The sequence below is a fragment of the Lepisma saccharinum genome, chromosome 3 (assembly GCF_977018435.1).
Source record: "Lepisma saccharinum chromosome 3, izLepSacc3.1, whole genome shotgun sequence".
Taxonomy (NCBI): domain Eukaryota; kingdom Metazoa; phylum Arthropoda; class Insecta; order Zygentoma; family Lepismatidae; genus Lepisma; species Lepisma saccharinum.
Window position 1 is genome coordinate 74,985,937 of NC_139231.1, and position 16,753 is coordinate 75,002,689.

At 35.4% G+C, this 16,753-nt stretch overlaps 1 protein-coding gene across 3 annotated transcripts in view; it reads left to right on the forward strand.

Moving 5' to 3' along the window:
- Positions 1-16,753, forward strand: part of Cpsf100 (cleavage and polyadenylation specificity factor subunit 2) — a 57,944-nt gene that overhangs the window by 17,325 nt on the left and 23,866 nt on the right. For all 3 annotated transcript variants that reach the window (XM_083118828.1, XM_083118825.1, XM_083118826.1), the window contains exons 6-10: positions 12-199; positions 1,592-1,714; positions 9,314-9,414; positions 10,922-11,077; positions 14,798-14,992. In XM_083118828.1, the coding sequence (XP_082974954.1) occupies positions 12-199; positions 1,592-1,714; positions 9,314-9,414; positions 10,922-11,077; positions 14,798-14,992 (763 nt within the window). The remainder of the gene's footprint in view (positions 1-11; positions 200-1,591; positions 1,715-9,313; positions 9,415-10,921; positions 11,078-14,797; positions 14,993-16,753) is intronic.

Sequence of the window (16,753 nt, forward strand, 5' to 3'; positions counted from 1 at the left end):
TTATTTTTCAGCAAATATTTTGCAAACCCTAAGAAACAATGGGAATGTCCTAGTCACAGTCGACACTGCAGGTCGAGTCCTTGAATTGGCACACATGTTGGACCAACTGTGGAGAAACAAGGACTCTGGTCTTCTTGCCTACTCATTAGCCCTTCTGAACAACGTGAGCTATAACGTAGTGGAATTTGCCAAGTCACAGGTAATTATTATACAAGGTTATTGTGCTTTATAAATGGGCACTACCCATTTTGATGAGTTGTCAGTATTAACAATTTTGAATCGGCTCATATGAAAATTTTTGAACACTTTAATGTAGTATTTACTGTTACATATCTTGTGTAAAATTGCAAACATTTAATGAAGAAATGTACCATAATCACTATCCTGATTAAGGTACAGTTGAATTCTGGGCTCAAGTTGTTGCATAATGTTTAAATAATCATTTCTCACAAGCATTTCACATGTGATTTAAATTCTATATGTATCTGTAAGCACATACTAAATGGCTTTTTCAATTACTTGTGCAGAATGATTTTTCCATCGTGCTCTTACATGCTTGTTTGAATAGGTTAGGCAGGTAAGGTTTGGTGCTCTGAACTTTACAACAGATTCTCAACTGTTCAGCAATTCCTTGAATTCCAGTAATTACACGGGGAAAAAATCTATCGCCTCAAGGAATTCTGTGTTTCTAACTACAACACATGGGAAGTTATCCTTCAGCACTATTTGTGTATGATGTAATTAAGCAGCAACAAGAAATTTCCTGAAAACTCACATTAACTCAGTGAGTGCATCTATAGACTTGTACTGAATTATTTGGTTAAAGGCAGTATTCACAGAAATCTCGTTATGTTGGGAAATTCATGAGTCATAATTTGGAAAAAATTGGGACCATATTTAATGTAAAATGCATTTGTAATAGATGAATGAGTACAAATAATATATGTTGAACTTCTTCTGGTAGCAACTTTTCATGAACAAAAGTTATTCACATAATTCATAATATGCGTAATGTAAACGTTTACTGTAAAATGCTAATACAAAATACTTATTGTAGTTTGTTTTTTCTTTGCTTTGAAAACCTCAAATCACACATGGATTTTATTTTGATCTTGGAGTGACTATCCTGTCTAATAATGCTCCTTATGTTTAGTGTGTTACTGTTTGTATGTTTTGTGTATGTTAGGGTTGTTAGCTTTGTTTGTCTTCTGTTTTCACACTTGTCTTTCTCAGCAGCTATTGTATATAATGTTTTACCATGTGGGGAAAGAAAATCCAGATAATATTTTGCATGCAATATGTTTTTGTTTGTTTGTTTAAGTTCACTGTATGCTCAACTAGGCTAATTAGGACTGGTTGTACAGTTTAAAGTGGGATCTGGACCACTGTCCTGGGTGCCTCCACTGGGATCAAACCCATGCTCCTGGATTACAAAGCAACAGTGTATTACCACTACACTACCTCAAAATCTGCCAAAAGGAATTGATGCTGGAAGTTGAGAAAATTTCTTCATGTAGTTTGATTATCTTGGAAATATTTTTTGTTGATTATATTTGAGTGGTTGTAACAACATTTTCCCTTCCCTTTTCAGATTGAATGGATGAGCGATAAATTGATGAGAACCTTCGAGGGTGCCAGGAATAATCCATTCCAGTTTAAACACTTACAGCTTTGTCACAGTACAGCTGAACTTAGCAGAGTTGCAAGCCCAAAGGTGATTAGGTATTATTTTTGGGGGTATTGTATCAGGTATTATAATTTTGGCATAAACAAATATGGTCACAGGGGTTGTATATTTATTTATGATAAAATTTACAGTGGATAAACCACACGTGTGTTAAGCTCTGGAATTGAAGATCATTAACTCATAATTCTGATGGTTACAATGATGCCGATGGTAATTCCTTGAATTCAAGAATTTTTCTTCAGATATATGTAAAAAATATTTGTATTCAAAAACATATTCAAAGAATCATAAATTAAACATTCTAAGTTATTAGTAGGAACATGTCATCTTTGTAGCCAAGCACATTAAGTGGTCGATTTTCGATCTCGCTATCAAAGTTCCCATGTTTAAATCCTAGTGTGGATATGGATGTTCTTTTGTGACTGTCCCTTCAACATATCATCACTCATCCTCATCATGGCAATTAGCCAAAGTGGCAGAATAAAGTGATGCTAAATAAAGAAAATACAAATTTATAGGACATGTCCATATTTCAATTTAGATGTTTTCAGAAGGGGCTACATGCGGTTTCGTACAACAAAATCATTTGAAATAAACTCTTAAACACAAAATTTGCCCATTTGTTTGCTTACATAACACTTAACCAAGTACAAATTATCCTGTAAATTATGCTATCCAGGAACAGTGATTAATTCTGGAGTAAAATGTGGGATGAAAAGTGGTTTTGTTTAGTATGGAGTAAACTGTATATTATCCAGTGTCTTTCTCAGTGGTGATAGAAGGTGAAGATTATGAATAAGCTTCTTAGGATGAAAAATTTTATTGTGATAAGTGTGAAGTTTCAAGATCTCACTATTTACCATACTAATATCAAGAGAGCTCCTGTGTAATTAAATGGTTTACACTGTTACTTTTGATGCTAGCTATCCAAGGTTCGATTCCTGGTGGAACTCCAATATTTCGTCAACCCAGCATCATGAGGGCAGTTAGGAATCTACTTGAAAATAGCAGATCCTGGAACTAAAAGTCAGAAAACTGCGGTGATAGAACTCAGTGCACACTTCACTCAAAGAGGCTGCTCAACTGTTCCTGGCTCTCAAAGGGCTGTTACACCACGACGTTCAGTTTAGGTTTAATAACACCAAAATGTCATTGTATAAACTGCATTTAACCTTTCCGGTCCCAAGCATCTCGGTGGAGATACCCAAATGTAACCCTCGCGGTCCCAAGCTTCTCCACAGAGACGCTGTGTCAAGGTCTTAGTTTTTACGTTATAACTTTTCTATTTTTGGCTAGAATTTCAATTTTTTTTTATATATTGTTCCTAACACATGTATTTAACAGAAATGTTTCTTGCACTTTTTTTTTCTTCATGAAAATGGAGGGGAAAAGGCAGGAAAAGGAACTTCTCTTTTGTGTCTCTTTTCAAGGGAAAATTTTTGCCAACAAAGGAAGACCGGCTTTGTTGTTCTAAAGCAATGCTTTTCACTCCCTCCTGGTAACTGCTTTCGAAGGAAGCTTGTATATCAGTATCCGATGTCAAAATGAAAGTTTTCTGTTCAGGTGCAAGCAGGGGGTGGGGGTGGGGGGAGAGGGAAGACTGGTTGTTGAATCTGCTTTGTGAGAATTTAATTTCGAGGCATTCTGAAGGAAACCTTTGTTTTTGAGCACAAGTGTTCCACAAGTTGCAACACAGGTTACCCTGCATTGTCTAAAAATAGAATTTCAAGCAGCTGCAAGAATCTGCGCTCATGTTTCACTGCGTTCTAGCTTTTCGTCCGTGAAAGTTGTGCGTAGATGTTTGTCGTTTTGTGCCCAAGTGCGAGGATATTTTTTGAGTGAAGTGACAGACTTCCAAGGACTTTTTTGTCATGTACGTGTTTTTCTTGTGGTGTGAAAAGTGTGCTAGTGTCGTTTGTGCCTGCTGCATTTTGAACTTTTCATATCCTTTTTCTCGGGGGGTGGGGGGGGGAGAGAAGCCCCATTTTTTTAAAAAAGAAAGTATTTTTCAGGGGATTACCCCCCTTTCCCCTCCATATGTACAAATTATATATCGTCTGAATCTGTGATTCATTCTGCGTACAACGGTATATCTTTCATATCTCTAGGGCATTTAGTTTCTGAGCTATAGTCATTTCAATGTAACTCTGCATTTCGCTCAATTCTGAAGCTTGAGACAGTGGCGTACAAGCGTTTTGTTTCAGGGGTACAATTCATGTTACATTGGTCATATGACAATAATGCAAATATTTTTCTGTTTCTTACATGGTAGCGATAATTTCTATGTGCATTTTGAACTTTTCATATCCTTTTGGGGGGGGAGAGGGGTGGGGGGAGAAACTCCATTTTTTTAAAGAAGTATTCTTCAGGGGATTTCCTCCTTTCTTCCTCCATATGTACGCCGAATGTGCATAAATTATATATCGTCTGAATCTGTGATTCATTCTGCGTACAATGGTATATCGTTCATATCTCCAGGGCAAATAGTCTCTGAGCTAAAGTCATTTCAAGGTACTGCTGCATTTTGAAGCTTGAATCAGTGGCATGCCGACCATTCCTTTTAGGGGCAAAACTCACGTTACATTGACCATATGATAATAATGTAAATATTTTTGTGTTCCTTACATGTCAGCGATCATTTCCATGTGCATGTCGACACTGTCATGTACTTTTTTCTTGGGGGGGGGGGGGCATTTTTTCCCGAAATTTTTGAATTTTGCAAGTTAGCTCCCTGCCACGTATATGCCAACTTTGCATAAATTTTATATAGTCTGCATCTCTGGTTCATTCCACGTACAACAGTATATCACTCATATCTCTAGGGCAATTAGCCTCCGATCTACACTCATTTAATTGCAACTCTGCATTTTCTTCAAAATCGGCTCGGTACCAAGGGGGTTACTTGTAAAAATGGCCTTGGGACTCAAAAGGTTAAACATGCTATTACATATATTTTTGGAGCATAATTTTGATTTCATTTATTACGAATTCATCTCTGTAGGTAGTAATTAGGGCTGAGCCGATAACAATGCCAATACTCTCACTGATGTTGATGCTTTAAAGCTGTAATAATTATTTTGTTCAAAATATATTTTAATGTTAATATATATACGTATTCCACTTTAATTATAATTAGGTCATTCCATGTCAAATCAACTACGGTCTGTACCTTGACATCTCAGAAATTGATAATTTTTGTCACAGTGGTAGTACAGTAAAGTTGACGAAAACGTCCAAATTTCAGATTTTTTTGGCTCTTTAAGTTTTTGCGTTATCGACTTTCAAAAAAGCAAGAATCCCAAAATTTGATAACATTTTGAAATCTTTAAACAGCTGTAGATCAAAAACTATTTGACGTAGAGAGCTCGAATTGGTGTCATTCTCTTCTGCTTTTAAACCCAAAAAAACACCATTTTTAATATTTTTGAAAAAAATATATGTTTTGAAGACATCAATCTTCTGTGTGCAAAATTTCATAATGGGACGGCAACAGGTTCCTATGAAAATTATTTTTTTGTATTGTAATGTGTGCATAATTTGCTTAATTCATTGACTTCCATGTTAAAACCATGGATTGGTTGATGTTGAAGTCTTCATATTAGTCTGTTTTATAATTTTTGGACTACAAATAATGTGGAAATTTTTATTATTTGTCACTTTTAATAACAATGTATTGGTACATATTTTATAAAAAATTCTCATTGTATATAATAACCTTAAGGGGAGGAGTTACAGTTACGCACCAATTGTGCATTTATTTCAATATCGCCCGAATGTGCACTGCTACTTAAAAAAAACCTGGGTGTATCCAAGAGTATGAATTTCTCTCCATGTTGCAAGTGGAAGCATTTTTTTATGTTGATTATTAAGCTGGACACGATGTTTGAAAAATATGATGGAATAAGAATTTTTGGAATCCCATGTATTCCTTATGGTGAATCAACTTCAACATCAAGTTACAGCTAATCAAATGGAAGTTTCGACTTTTCTGCTGGTGAAATTTATCTTCAAACTGCCTTCTTCCCATTGATATCTTTTTCTATTCCATCCTAAGTTTGATATTCCCAAGAGAACAAATCAAATAATACACCCATAAACACAATGCATTTCTCCTTGTCTCCTACGGCCATCCTGGCAGTGTTTCCAAGCCTGATGAGCATAAAAAGAGCTAAATTTCAACTTAAATTTAGTTAAAACTGACTTTCAAGGAGCTAGATTTACGAAGGCTGGATAAAATACTTCCTAGGGTAATGTTAGTTGTCAAAGGGGTGGGGTGCTGCTATTACTGTTAACTCTAAATTGATGACAATTTTCACTATCTAGATCCGGTAGCGTCACCCATCTCAATAATCCACTGATAGTCATATGAAATCGAAAATAAAGAATTTTCTGATAACAATATTATGTCAATTTCACTATTAAAAAGATGCTTGGGATGTAAGAGGGGGTGGTGTCTGATTCACATACCTTTTGCAGATCTTCGGGATTTTTAGAGGCTGGAAAATCTCGGTGAGTGACTTCCCAACCATATGCAGAGCAATTACAGCTACTCTGTTTTCATATTCGCCCCACTCCATGCTAAGCACAAGAAGATACACGCTTGCTCTTTCACATCTGAACACACAATGGTCAGGAGTGAACTTCAGCACAAGCATGGTTCATGAGCCTGACAACCGGATGTACAGACCAAGCCGAACGATTGTAACAGTATTCATGGCCAGACTAGGTAGTGCACAAAAGAACCAGATCTGGCCCCCACAGAGCTAAGTTGGCAACACTGCTACAGGGGAAGAGCCCCATTGAAACTGTCCCGTATGCCCTTCATATATAAAGATATGATATTTAATTTTGAGGAGCTATCAGATGGAAGTGACATGCAACAAGTGACACATTTTGCTTGTCCCTTGCATGTTGCTCGGACTGGGTCTTTTTTCAGTAAAGTGCATAATGTCTCTATAGGGTGCATGGCGAATGCTTGTTTATAGACTGAAGGGACCCGTATTGCTTGTTGTTTGTCACTTCGGTATGAATCCTTGCTGTTGCTTGTCACTTGTTGTTTTTGTCTGAGATACCCCTTACAGGTATTTGAAGAATAAAAAGTATTTAAATCATGCCTCTTAACACAACATAATGATTGATGAGAGATAAGATGTGTAAAGTATTACGGTCAGTTTTAGGAGTCATAACAGAAAAGAGTCAAGTTTGAAGAGGAATAACTAGCTGTATTTCTTGATTGTTTACAATCATACGTGGTGACTGCATTGTTCATTTTCTCCCTTCTTTTCTGCATACATGCAAGTGCACGTGCACACACATACATATATGAATAGATTGTGTTGTTTCAATAAATTGTGTTGTTTCAATAAAATTTGTGATGTAAATGTTTCAATTTGTTACAACAATTCAACGTTTGCAGCAGGTGTTGGGTTAAAGGTGGGGAGGTAGAAATAGAAATTGTCTGTTTTCCTTTGGTGGCAGTCTCTACCTGAATCCCTTCAGGTTGTCAAAAAGGCTGCTGAGTAGCTCCTTTCAGTCTGCCAGCTTATCGTAGAGGAGGGTGAGAAGCATGTGAAAAAGATTGCCGCATATGAAATGTGCCTTTGACAAGACAATAAATTCTCTGATTAGAGATGTGAGAGCAATTGATCTATCACTGCTGGACTCTGTATATGTAAGTGAACATCACCAATTGTTTACTGTAATCTTCAGTCAGTTGTCTTTTGTGAAATGTTCAGTGAAGTAGCTGTGTTTTATACTCTAAAAGTGATGCTTTTAATATGAATTAATTGAAATTAATTGTTATTAAACTAATGTGTTGTCTGTGGTTGATAAAAATGGTTGTTTAGTTTATTATGAATATTACGTACATATATTTTTTTTATATTAAGACCTTGTATTTGTATCCTATTCTAAAATGTAAACACAAATATATATATTTTTTAATTGGATTACCAGATATTAAAAGTGATAAATAATACAAATTTTCACATTATTATTTGTAGTCAAAAATTATAGAATAGACTAATATGAAGACTTAAACATCAACCAATCAACTTAAGTTATGGTTTTAACATGGAAGTCAACAAATTTAGCAAATTTTGCACACATTACAATACAAAAAAATAATTTCCATAGGAACCCATTGCCGTCCCATTATGAAATTTTGTACACAAGTAGTCAATTGATGTCTTCAAAACATATATTTTTTTTTCAAAAAAATTAAAAATGGTGTTTTTGAGATTTTCAAAACAAAACGTTTTTCAAATTTCTTGAAAATTACAAAATTCAAATAGCACAGTCATGTTGCATTTCAAATTAAAACTAATTAAAAGCAGAAGAGAATGACTCCAATTTGAGCTCTCTAGGTCAAATAGTTTTTGGTCTACAGATGTTTAAAGATTTCAAAATATCATCAAATTTTGGGATTTTTGCTTTTCTGAAAGTCAATAACTCAAAAACTAAGAGCCGAAAAAATCTGAAATTTAACAGTTTTGTCCCCTTGAACAAGTTCTTTTTGCCCGTGGTGGGGATCCAACCTATAACAGACCTGTGCATCCCTTTATAGGCTTCACCTAACCATCATCTATTTGACAAAGGGGAAAAAGAATGAAAACCTATGTAAAAAGTAAGAATAAATACAATATATTTATAACACAGAAACATAATTTGTACAGCATTTTTACTTTTACCATGCTGAATATGGTATTGAATTTCTGCCCATAATCATGTACATTGGAACAGGTTCAATAGAATTATTGGGAATTACATCATAAGCTTCTTTTTTATATCACTAGCATTCTGTATAATTTTTTTTTTTTGTATGTACGCATTGCTTGCATTGCAGAATTATTTTCCTGTAGTTTATGGTTATTACAAACATAAGAAAACCATTTTTCTGATGAAGGGAGCGTGTGTTCTCCTGAAACGTCACAATGAAAACTGTTTTCTTATGCTTGTAATAACCGTAAACTACAGGAAAATAGTTCTACAATGCAAGAGTTTTCTTTTTCTTTTTCACAAATGGAGTAAGCCACCATCTTTAAAATTTAATGTAAGAGAAAACATCAAGACACTTTGTGAATTACCTGATGATATTTGGGATTCATAATTTTAAATAAAAAAATAATGTGATAATTTTTTTTTATCTGAAATAAAAATAAAACAGACTGCTTCTTTTCACAGTTAAGTTGCTATATTACAACAATCTAACATTGACAACATCAATTATATAACGGATTCTTTTTGTTTAAAAAATTGCTAACCATTGCTATAACTGTATCTTTAGTCAAAATTAAAATAAATGTCTGATGAAGGGAGCGTGTGTCCTGAAACGTCACAATGAAAAACTGTTTTCTTATGCTTGTAATAACCGTAAACTACAGGAAAATAATTCTGTATAATTTCCATGATGATTATACTCCTGCAAGTTTCAGTTAGTATGGTTGATTACATAGGCATCAGATTAGCCCTATTGTAAATTCTCAATGTAAGATAAGCTGTATTAATTTGAATGTTCTATTTTATCACAGACGGTTAAGGATCATAATTTGAATAAATTTTCAATTTTTGTAAATCAGTTTAATATTTTGCATATCTGAGTACAAAATGTTCTGTTTCTTTTTTCAGGTTGTGTTAGCGAGTATGCCTGATATGGAGTGTGGTTTTTCTAGAGAATTATTTCTTCAGTGGTGCTCAAATTCTGCTAACAGTATTATTATTACAAGCAGGTATAAATATTAGTTAAAAATTAACAAATGTAGACTGTTAGTTAAAAGTAGACTAATTGAATTTGCATTTTTGATATCAGTCATCCTTTAACATGTGTTTTGAATGACTTATTAGTCTACCTTAGTTTAATAGTTCCTTTTTGAGTGCTAGTCGAACTTACAAAATCTTCAATTACAAAAATATCTTTAAAACATTGATTAGGAATAAGACATACCTCTATATGGTGTATACTAGAGTGCTGCAATGAGCATTTTTCACTCGAGCAGCATATAGTTCGCATGGACAACGCTAGATGGCATGCAGAATTGATAGGTCTTAAGCTCGAGCGAAAAAGGCTCGAACAAGCGGAATACATTCAAACACTCAAACCCTATTAGTTCACGTATTTCCGTCATTTGTCTATGGACCCTCAAATATGGATTGTGAAGTAACGGACGACGTGAAATTGAAAATAAAATGAACATAGTCATCATCTCCATGTTAAAATACAGTTTTGTATATCTTACCGAGATATGTGAAAATGAAATAGAGTATTATGGGCTGAAACTACCAAGGCTGACATTTTATGTTTCTACGATTATTGTCACATTAAAATGATGTTCGACTGAATGTTATAACTGCATTTTATTATTTCGCAGAATATGATTATCCTTTTCGGTAAGTGAACAATGATGTACACGTATTTGTTGCACTGTGATACGATATTTGTAATTGCTGAGGCAGGTCTGTCAGCATGTGTATCCATTTTACGTTTCGTTCTGTAGATATTACATAGTTTCATATATATTGTATTTGAGCCTTACATAATAATATACAGAATTATTATTTTGAATTGTAATTGTATAGAGTGGTTTCCTTCCATGTATAGATTTTTAGGTTGACAGTGCTGCTTATTAAGCTCTGAAATATGGGACGTTGTCAATCATTCCCCTACGAGTGCGGTATGATCGAGCATGAGAGATTCAATCGATTATTTTCGAGCGAAAGTGGTCCAATGCAGTACTCTAGTGTATACCTTGCAAAACTTGTAATATTATATGTTGTATTCTCATTCACATGTATTATTAAATCAGAGAAAGTACCACAACTGTATTAGGAGCCAACAGGTTAAAAACAGCACACATCTTATCACTTGTCCTCATCTTAGCAATTAACCAAAAGTGGCAGAAATGCGAAAAAAAATAAACCAAATCATATATAAATATATTTTATGAATGTACCATTCATCCTCAGTCATGTCGGAGAGAATAAAATTATGAAAAAAAATAAGATTGAAGAAATCCTTGTTACAATGAATGGATTAACTCGTATCAATTATCTTCTTCCATGCAAGTGCCAAGTCAGCATCCTTAGGTGTGATATTCTTAATATTCCCATTATGTAAATCTGCTCTAGTAATTTAATTAAAATGTGTAAAATTTCACATAATTTTAGAAATTGTTATTAATTTGAGCATGTGGATCAATGTATATACATGAATAAAATTTTTGCTTTTCTGTAAAACAGAACATCACCAGGTACTTTGGCTCGCCAGCTGATAGAAGAAGGAGGAGGGGGAAGGTTTATATCTTTAGAAGTACACAAACGTGTACGACTTGAAGGAGCCGAGTTGGAGGAATATATTCGTAGGGAAAAAGAAAACAAAGGAAAGCATGTAGATATGTAAGTTTTTCATTGTTTTGTTATTAAAATGCAGTGAGGTCATGTGATAACTAAAGAACCAATTTTGCCATCATGCAAAATTTTCTTGGATATTCAGTTGATGTGTACCAACACTGAAATGTCAGTGTCAGAAGCTGGAAAATTATTTCACATCCCCTTTCCAAGTTTGTGGAATGACTTACAGATTTTTGAAAGCCCAAACTGTTAGGAAATTTCAAATGTATGTGTATTCAAAGTGGATGTCAAAACTTTCTTGTTAATCACAGTTTTCATTCTAGAAATGCGAGAGCAATAACTTTAGTGAGAAATAATGCATAGATTGTGAGATTCAGCATATTTGAAAATTTATCATCCTGCATACCTCTAATTTTTATTTTTCTTGTAGTCTACCGTTGTTACAATCATATAGACACAGTTTTTTGTTGTGACGTATCAGGAGAACACATGCTCCCTTCATCAGACATGGTTAAGAATTTTCAACAAAAGAAATCAGTTATAAAATGGATCTTGTCTATGTTACATTGGTTTAATTTTTAATGTGCTAATTAATAAATTGTGTTGAAAACTTAACATATCAGTCAGTGTAGCCGAAATTGCTAATAATGCTTCTGATTCAATATTTCCATTAATAGCTAGTAATTCAATGTAATTGATTATGCCTTTTTAAAATGGTAATTCATGTAGATAAGGGATAACTTAAACCATGGGTTCCAAAACTTAATGAGACTGCGATGCCCTTCATATGTCACATTTTCTGAGTGACGCCTGTGTACCATGTTTTTAAAAAATATGCCCAAATTCAGTTTGATTTGGTAGTATGTTTGAAGAAAAAACATCTCGTCCTGTATTTTATGATTTAATTTTAACTTTTTCACTAACTACTAACATTTGAAAATGAGACAGATTGATACATGAAATACACTATGTGGAAGAAAGTCATTGGACACCACATGTCAGCAGATACCATCAGTTTTTTTTTGCAATCAATAGGAGGTCGGTCTGCCTTTGGCAGCGATAACAGCAGCCACTCGTCGTGGTAATCTGGCCACAAGGTCGTGTAGTACACCGAGTGGGATATTCCGCCATTCCTCCTGCAGTACAGTCACCAACCCTGGAAGTGTAGAAGGGCGAGACGATCGCGACCTCAATCGGCGATCCAGTTCATCCCATAGATGTTCGATAGGGTTGAGGTCAGGGCTCTGAGCAGGCCAATCCAGTCTGGTGACATTATTTTCTGCATACCACTCCATGGTAGCCCTGGAAACATGACAAGTTGCATTATCGTCCTGGAACACACTTGTGTAACGTAGGAAAACTCAAAATCACCTGAATTCATATTGTTCTTCCACAGAAGTAACTTTCTTTTGAAAGCCTCAATCTTGTCTGACAGTTGTATTATGTGTGACTGTCTGCTCTGGAGGCTGACATTCAGAGAATTCAGCCTCTCAAACATGTCGCACAAATACGCCAACTTGAAAATGAAGTCATTATTAATAAAGCATTCAGCACTACTATGTCCTCCTTCTGTGAGATACAAGAAAATTTCATTCCACATTTCATATACACGGGACACTACATTGCCACGAGAAAGCCAATGAGATTTACAATAGTAGATCAGGGAAGTGTGCTCGGCTCCTATGTCAATGTACATATTTGTAAAGAATCTGACTTTCTGTGGTCGAGTTTTGATGTAGTTCACCACTAATATTATTGTTTCCAGTACTTCATTTAAATCAGGACTTACTTCCTGGGATGCTAATGCCTCTCTATGTATGAAGCAATGTGTCCATCTGGCAGCAGGAGCTTTCTCTCTGATGAGTGCTTTGAGACCACCATATCAGCCAGGCATGGAACGAGCACCATCTGTTCAAACACCTACACATCTGGACCAATCAATACTATTTTATGTTATGAAAGTGTCCGTGATTTGAAACAAGTCCACTGCTTTGGTCCCACCTTTAATGTCTTTACAGAAGAGAAGATCTTCATGAATGTTATTGTCTTCATTTATGAAACGCACATAACACATGAAATGGGCATCATTGTTGTTGTCAACTGCCTCGTCTAACATACTAAAATCTCTGTGTCTTAATTTGTTGGTAAGTTGTTGAGTCATATCATCCGACATATCACTTATTCGTCGACTGATTGTGTTGTTTGACAATGGAATACTGGAAAGCTGTCTGGCAGCAGACTCCCCGATCATAATTGACACCATATCAGGAGCAGCAGGCAACACCAGCTCCTCGGCAATTGGGTGAGGTTTCTTGCTGCGTGCAATTAGGTATGCCACTTTGTAGGATGCAAGGAGAGCTTTGCTGGGGATTGTGGCTTGTTAACGGAAATGAGTCATCTGCTGGTGCATTTCTTGTAGCTTGTGCGAAAAATAATCTGGATTTACCTACTAAATTACTATGTACGGTTTCCAGGTGACGTTTCATCTTGTTTGGAAGCATACTCTCAGTTGCCAACATTTTCAGGCAGATTACACACTGAGGAGGTTCTTCGTTCTTGACAACAGTGCACGTGAAACCGAAATCCAAATACGTGTCATCATATTTTCTGCTTTTGTTCCTTCCCGTCGATGTAGAACTACTTGCACCTTCTTCTGCACCATGTTTTTTTTTTATTAACAATTTCTCCATTATCACACACCAACACACACTTACATAGAAACAACCTCGTTCACAGTTTTTAAAACACAGCTCAGTTCTAACAAATGCTAATACACACTACAAATGTATCGAATCACAACTGCGTACCAAGCTCAACAATGTGGCGACAGAATGTTATCGCTTGACCTTGGCTCAGACCATAAGGGAGAGAGATCTGCACGACGTCACGCCAAGTTTTTAAAGAGCATTTGAATCCAGGACTCATATGAAGAGAGTGCTTTCACAACAAGAAAAATTATATGTTTTATTTTTAATTCATTCTTTAAAACACATACACGTATTGAAAATTACATGTTGAGATTCACATTATAATTATTATAAGTTTCAGTTTTTCATAATAGCCAAAATGCGCCGAACCTAGACTGCTGACGCACCAGCACAGTTTGGGAACCCCTAACTTAAACCATATGTCATCATTTCACTAAGTAGCAAAAATCCAGTTTAGTCCAATCGTATTCCATCTCAGTTGCCAAGCTAGCAAGTGACAGAGCACACTGCATTGTCTTTTACCTTCTATCTTAATCTCGTTTAACCCAACTTACCTTTTACATATTTTAAGCTTTGACTATTCTTGCCTTAACTCCTGAAGAAGCCAAATGATGTGACGAAAGCTCGAGTAACTAAAAACAAGAAAATACACGCCTACGTGCCTAAAATAGGTTTTAGCTACTTAGTAATACCTCATATATTCTTGTTATCCAAAATAATGTCAAAATAAGTTCATTTCATTTAAGGTGACATCTATTGAAGCCTCCTGGTTACATGCTATGAATAATTCAGGAAGTGAATGAACCTACTCTGGTTCTTCACAGGATATTTGTAATTTTATATTTGGATGATAGGTTAGCAGTATTGGCAAATTATAGAGGTTAGCAGTATTGGCAAATTATAGGTATATGTACCTCTACTGTATTGATATTGGTCCATCTCAAATTTCTGTTATTGTTATTATTAATATTATCATGACAGCTTTTTGAGATTTGTTCAGCACAAATTAATTATTTTATTTTTATTCATTTATTAGTATTATCATATTTTTTGCCAGTGAAAATGCCGATAGCAGTGATGAATCAGCTGATGAAATGGATATGGGAGCAGTAGCCAAAGGCAAGCATGACCTTCTTGTAAAGACCGAGTCTAAAACTCAAACAGGGTTCTTCAAAAGTACCAAGAAGCAGTATCCTATGTTCCCTTTCTTTGAAGAAAAGGTCAAGTTTGATGATTATGGAGAAATTGTTAAGTAAGTACTTTTAAAAATGAGATCAGATGATTATTTTGTTAAATGTAAGTGGTATAAAAGATATAAATGGAATTGGAAAAGGGATGTAAGAGGTGACCCTTTCTGAAGACACCCAAATGACAACCTCTCTTCCACATTGTACAGCATGGACTGCATTTTGCATACTATCAAGGCTATGGTATCTTAACTCACAGTCAATATAATCCCCTATGATGTTGTGTTTTCTCCGTGTTTGTTTCCGATTGTCTCTTCATCCATTTCATCTTATCACAATTCATCCTCATCTTTGTGATTAGCCAAAAGTGGCAGAAAAGTGAAGTAAAAATAAAAGAAATCAATCAATCAGAATTGAAGCAAGTTGTACTTTGTGACTTGTGTTTGTAGATGTATTTCGAATCTGAGTGTGTGAAATGGTAAATGTAAACTCTGCACCTTAAATTATATGTTTTAAATGTATGTATGTGCCCTTGAAATTTTTGGAAATTTCACCTTGAAAAGTGGGAATTATACTTTAATTTTATTATGGTGTGGCCACCGTGTGTAACCAAGCATGTTGAATGATCAACTAACAATGTCATTTTCAAATGTCCAGGTTGTAGGTATTCATTCCTTCAATGTCAACTAAATAGAATGTAAAATAGGAAATAAAAATAATAGGAAATACATTGGATTGATGGAATATTGATTATTAGTGTTAATATTCGAGGGTCACTATTTATATTTTGAGCCTTGGCAACACTGATTGAAGTTAGGCGCGATTTGACATTTGCACGGAATCATCTGGCATTATTGACCATAACGTACTTCAAATGTTTTGTCAATAGCTTCATTTGTGTTGTTTATGTTGCCTTGGAGATTGCGCGACAACAATAAAATGGAATTAACTCGTGAACATTTTCGTGCGATGATTTTTTACGATTTTCGACGTGGATTATCAAGACAAGAGTGCATCGATCAACTTACTTCCACATTTGGCGATGAAGCCCCATCCTTTGCCACTGTGAAATGCTGGTATAACGAATTTAATCGTACCCGCCATTCGCTCACCGACGAGATTCGCGAAGGTCGTCCAAAATCAGTTGTTGTTCAAGAAAACATTGATGCTGTGCAAAACCTAATACTGCAAGATCGTCATGTGACATACTGTGAGATTGAGGCAACCATAGGCATTAGTTCCACCAGCATATATAAAATATTACATGATCATTTAGCTGTGAGAAAGGTATGTTCTCGTTGGATCCCACACAATTTGACAAAAACTCAAAAAGACGCTCGCGTCAATTGGTGCAAACAAATGCTCAATAAATACAATCGTGGTGCTTCAAAAGACGTATATAAGATTGTAACAGGTGACAAATCATGGATATATGTATATGAGCCGGAACGTAAACAGCAGTCGACTGTATGGGTGTTTCAAGATGAACCCAATCTAACAAAAGTTGTTCGCGCTCGAAGCACATCGAAACAAATGGTCGCCTGTTTTTTCGGGAAAACTGGTCATGTGGCAACTGTGCCTTTAGAGGAATGTAGAACGGTCAACTCTGAATGGTACACAACAATTTGTTTGCCAGAGGTCTTCGGTCAAATACGGAAAACAAACAAACGCCGTCGGATCATTCTTCATCAAGACAATGCCAGCTGTCACACATCTCGTCTAACAACCGACTTTATGAACACTCAAAAAATAGAATTGATGGGTCATCCACCGTACAGTCCTGATTTTGCACCCAATGACTTCTTCTTGTTCCCGAATGTCAAGAA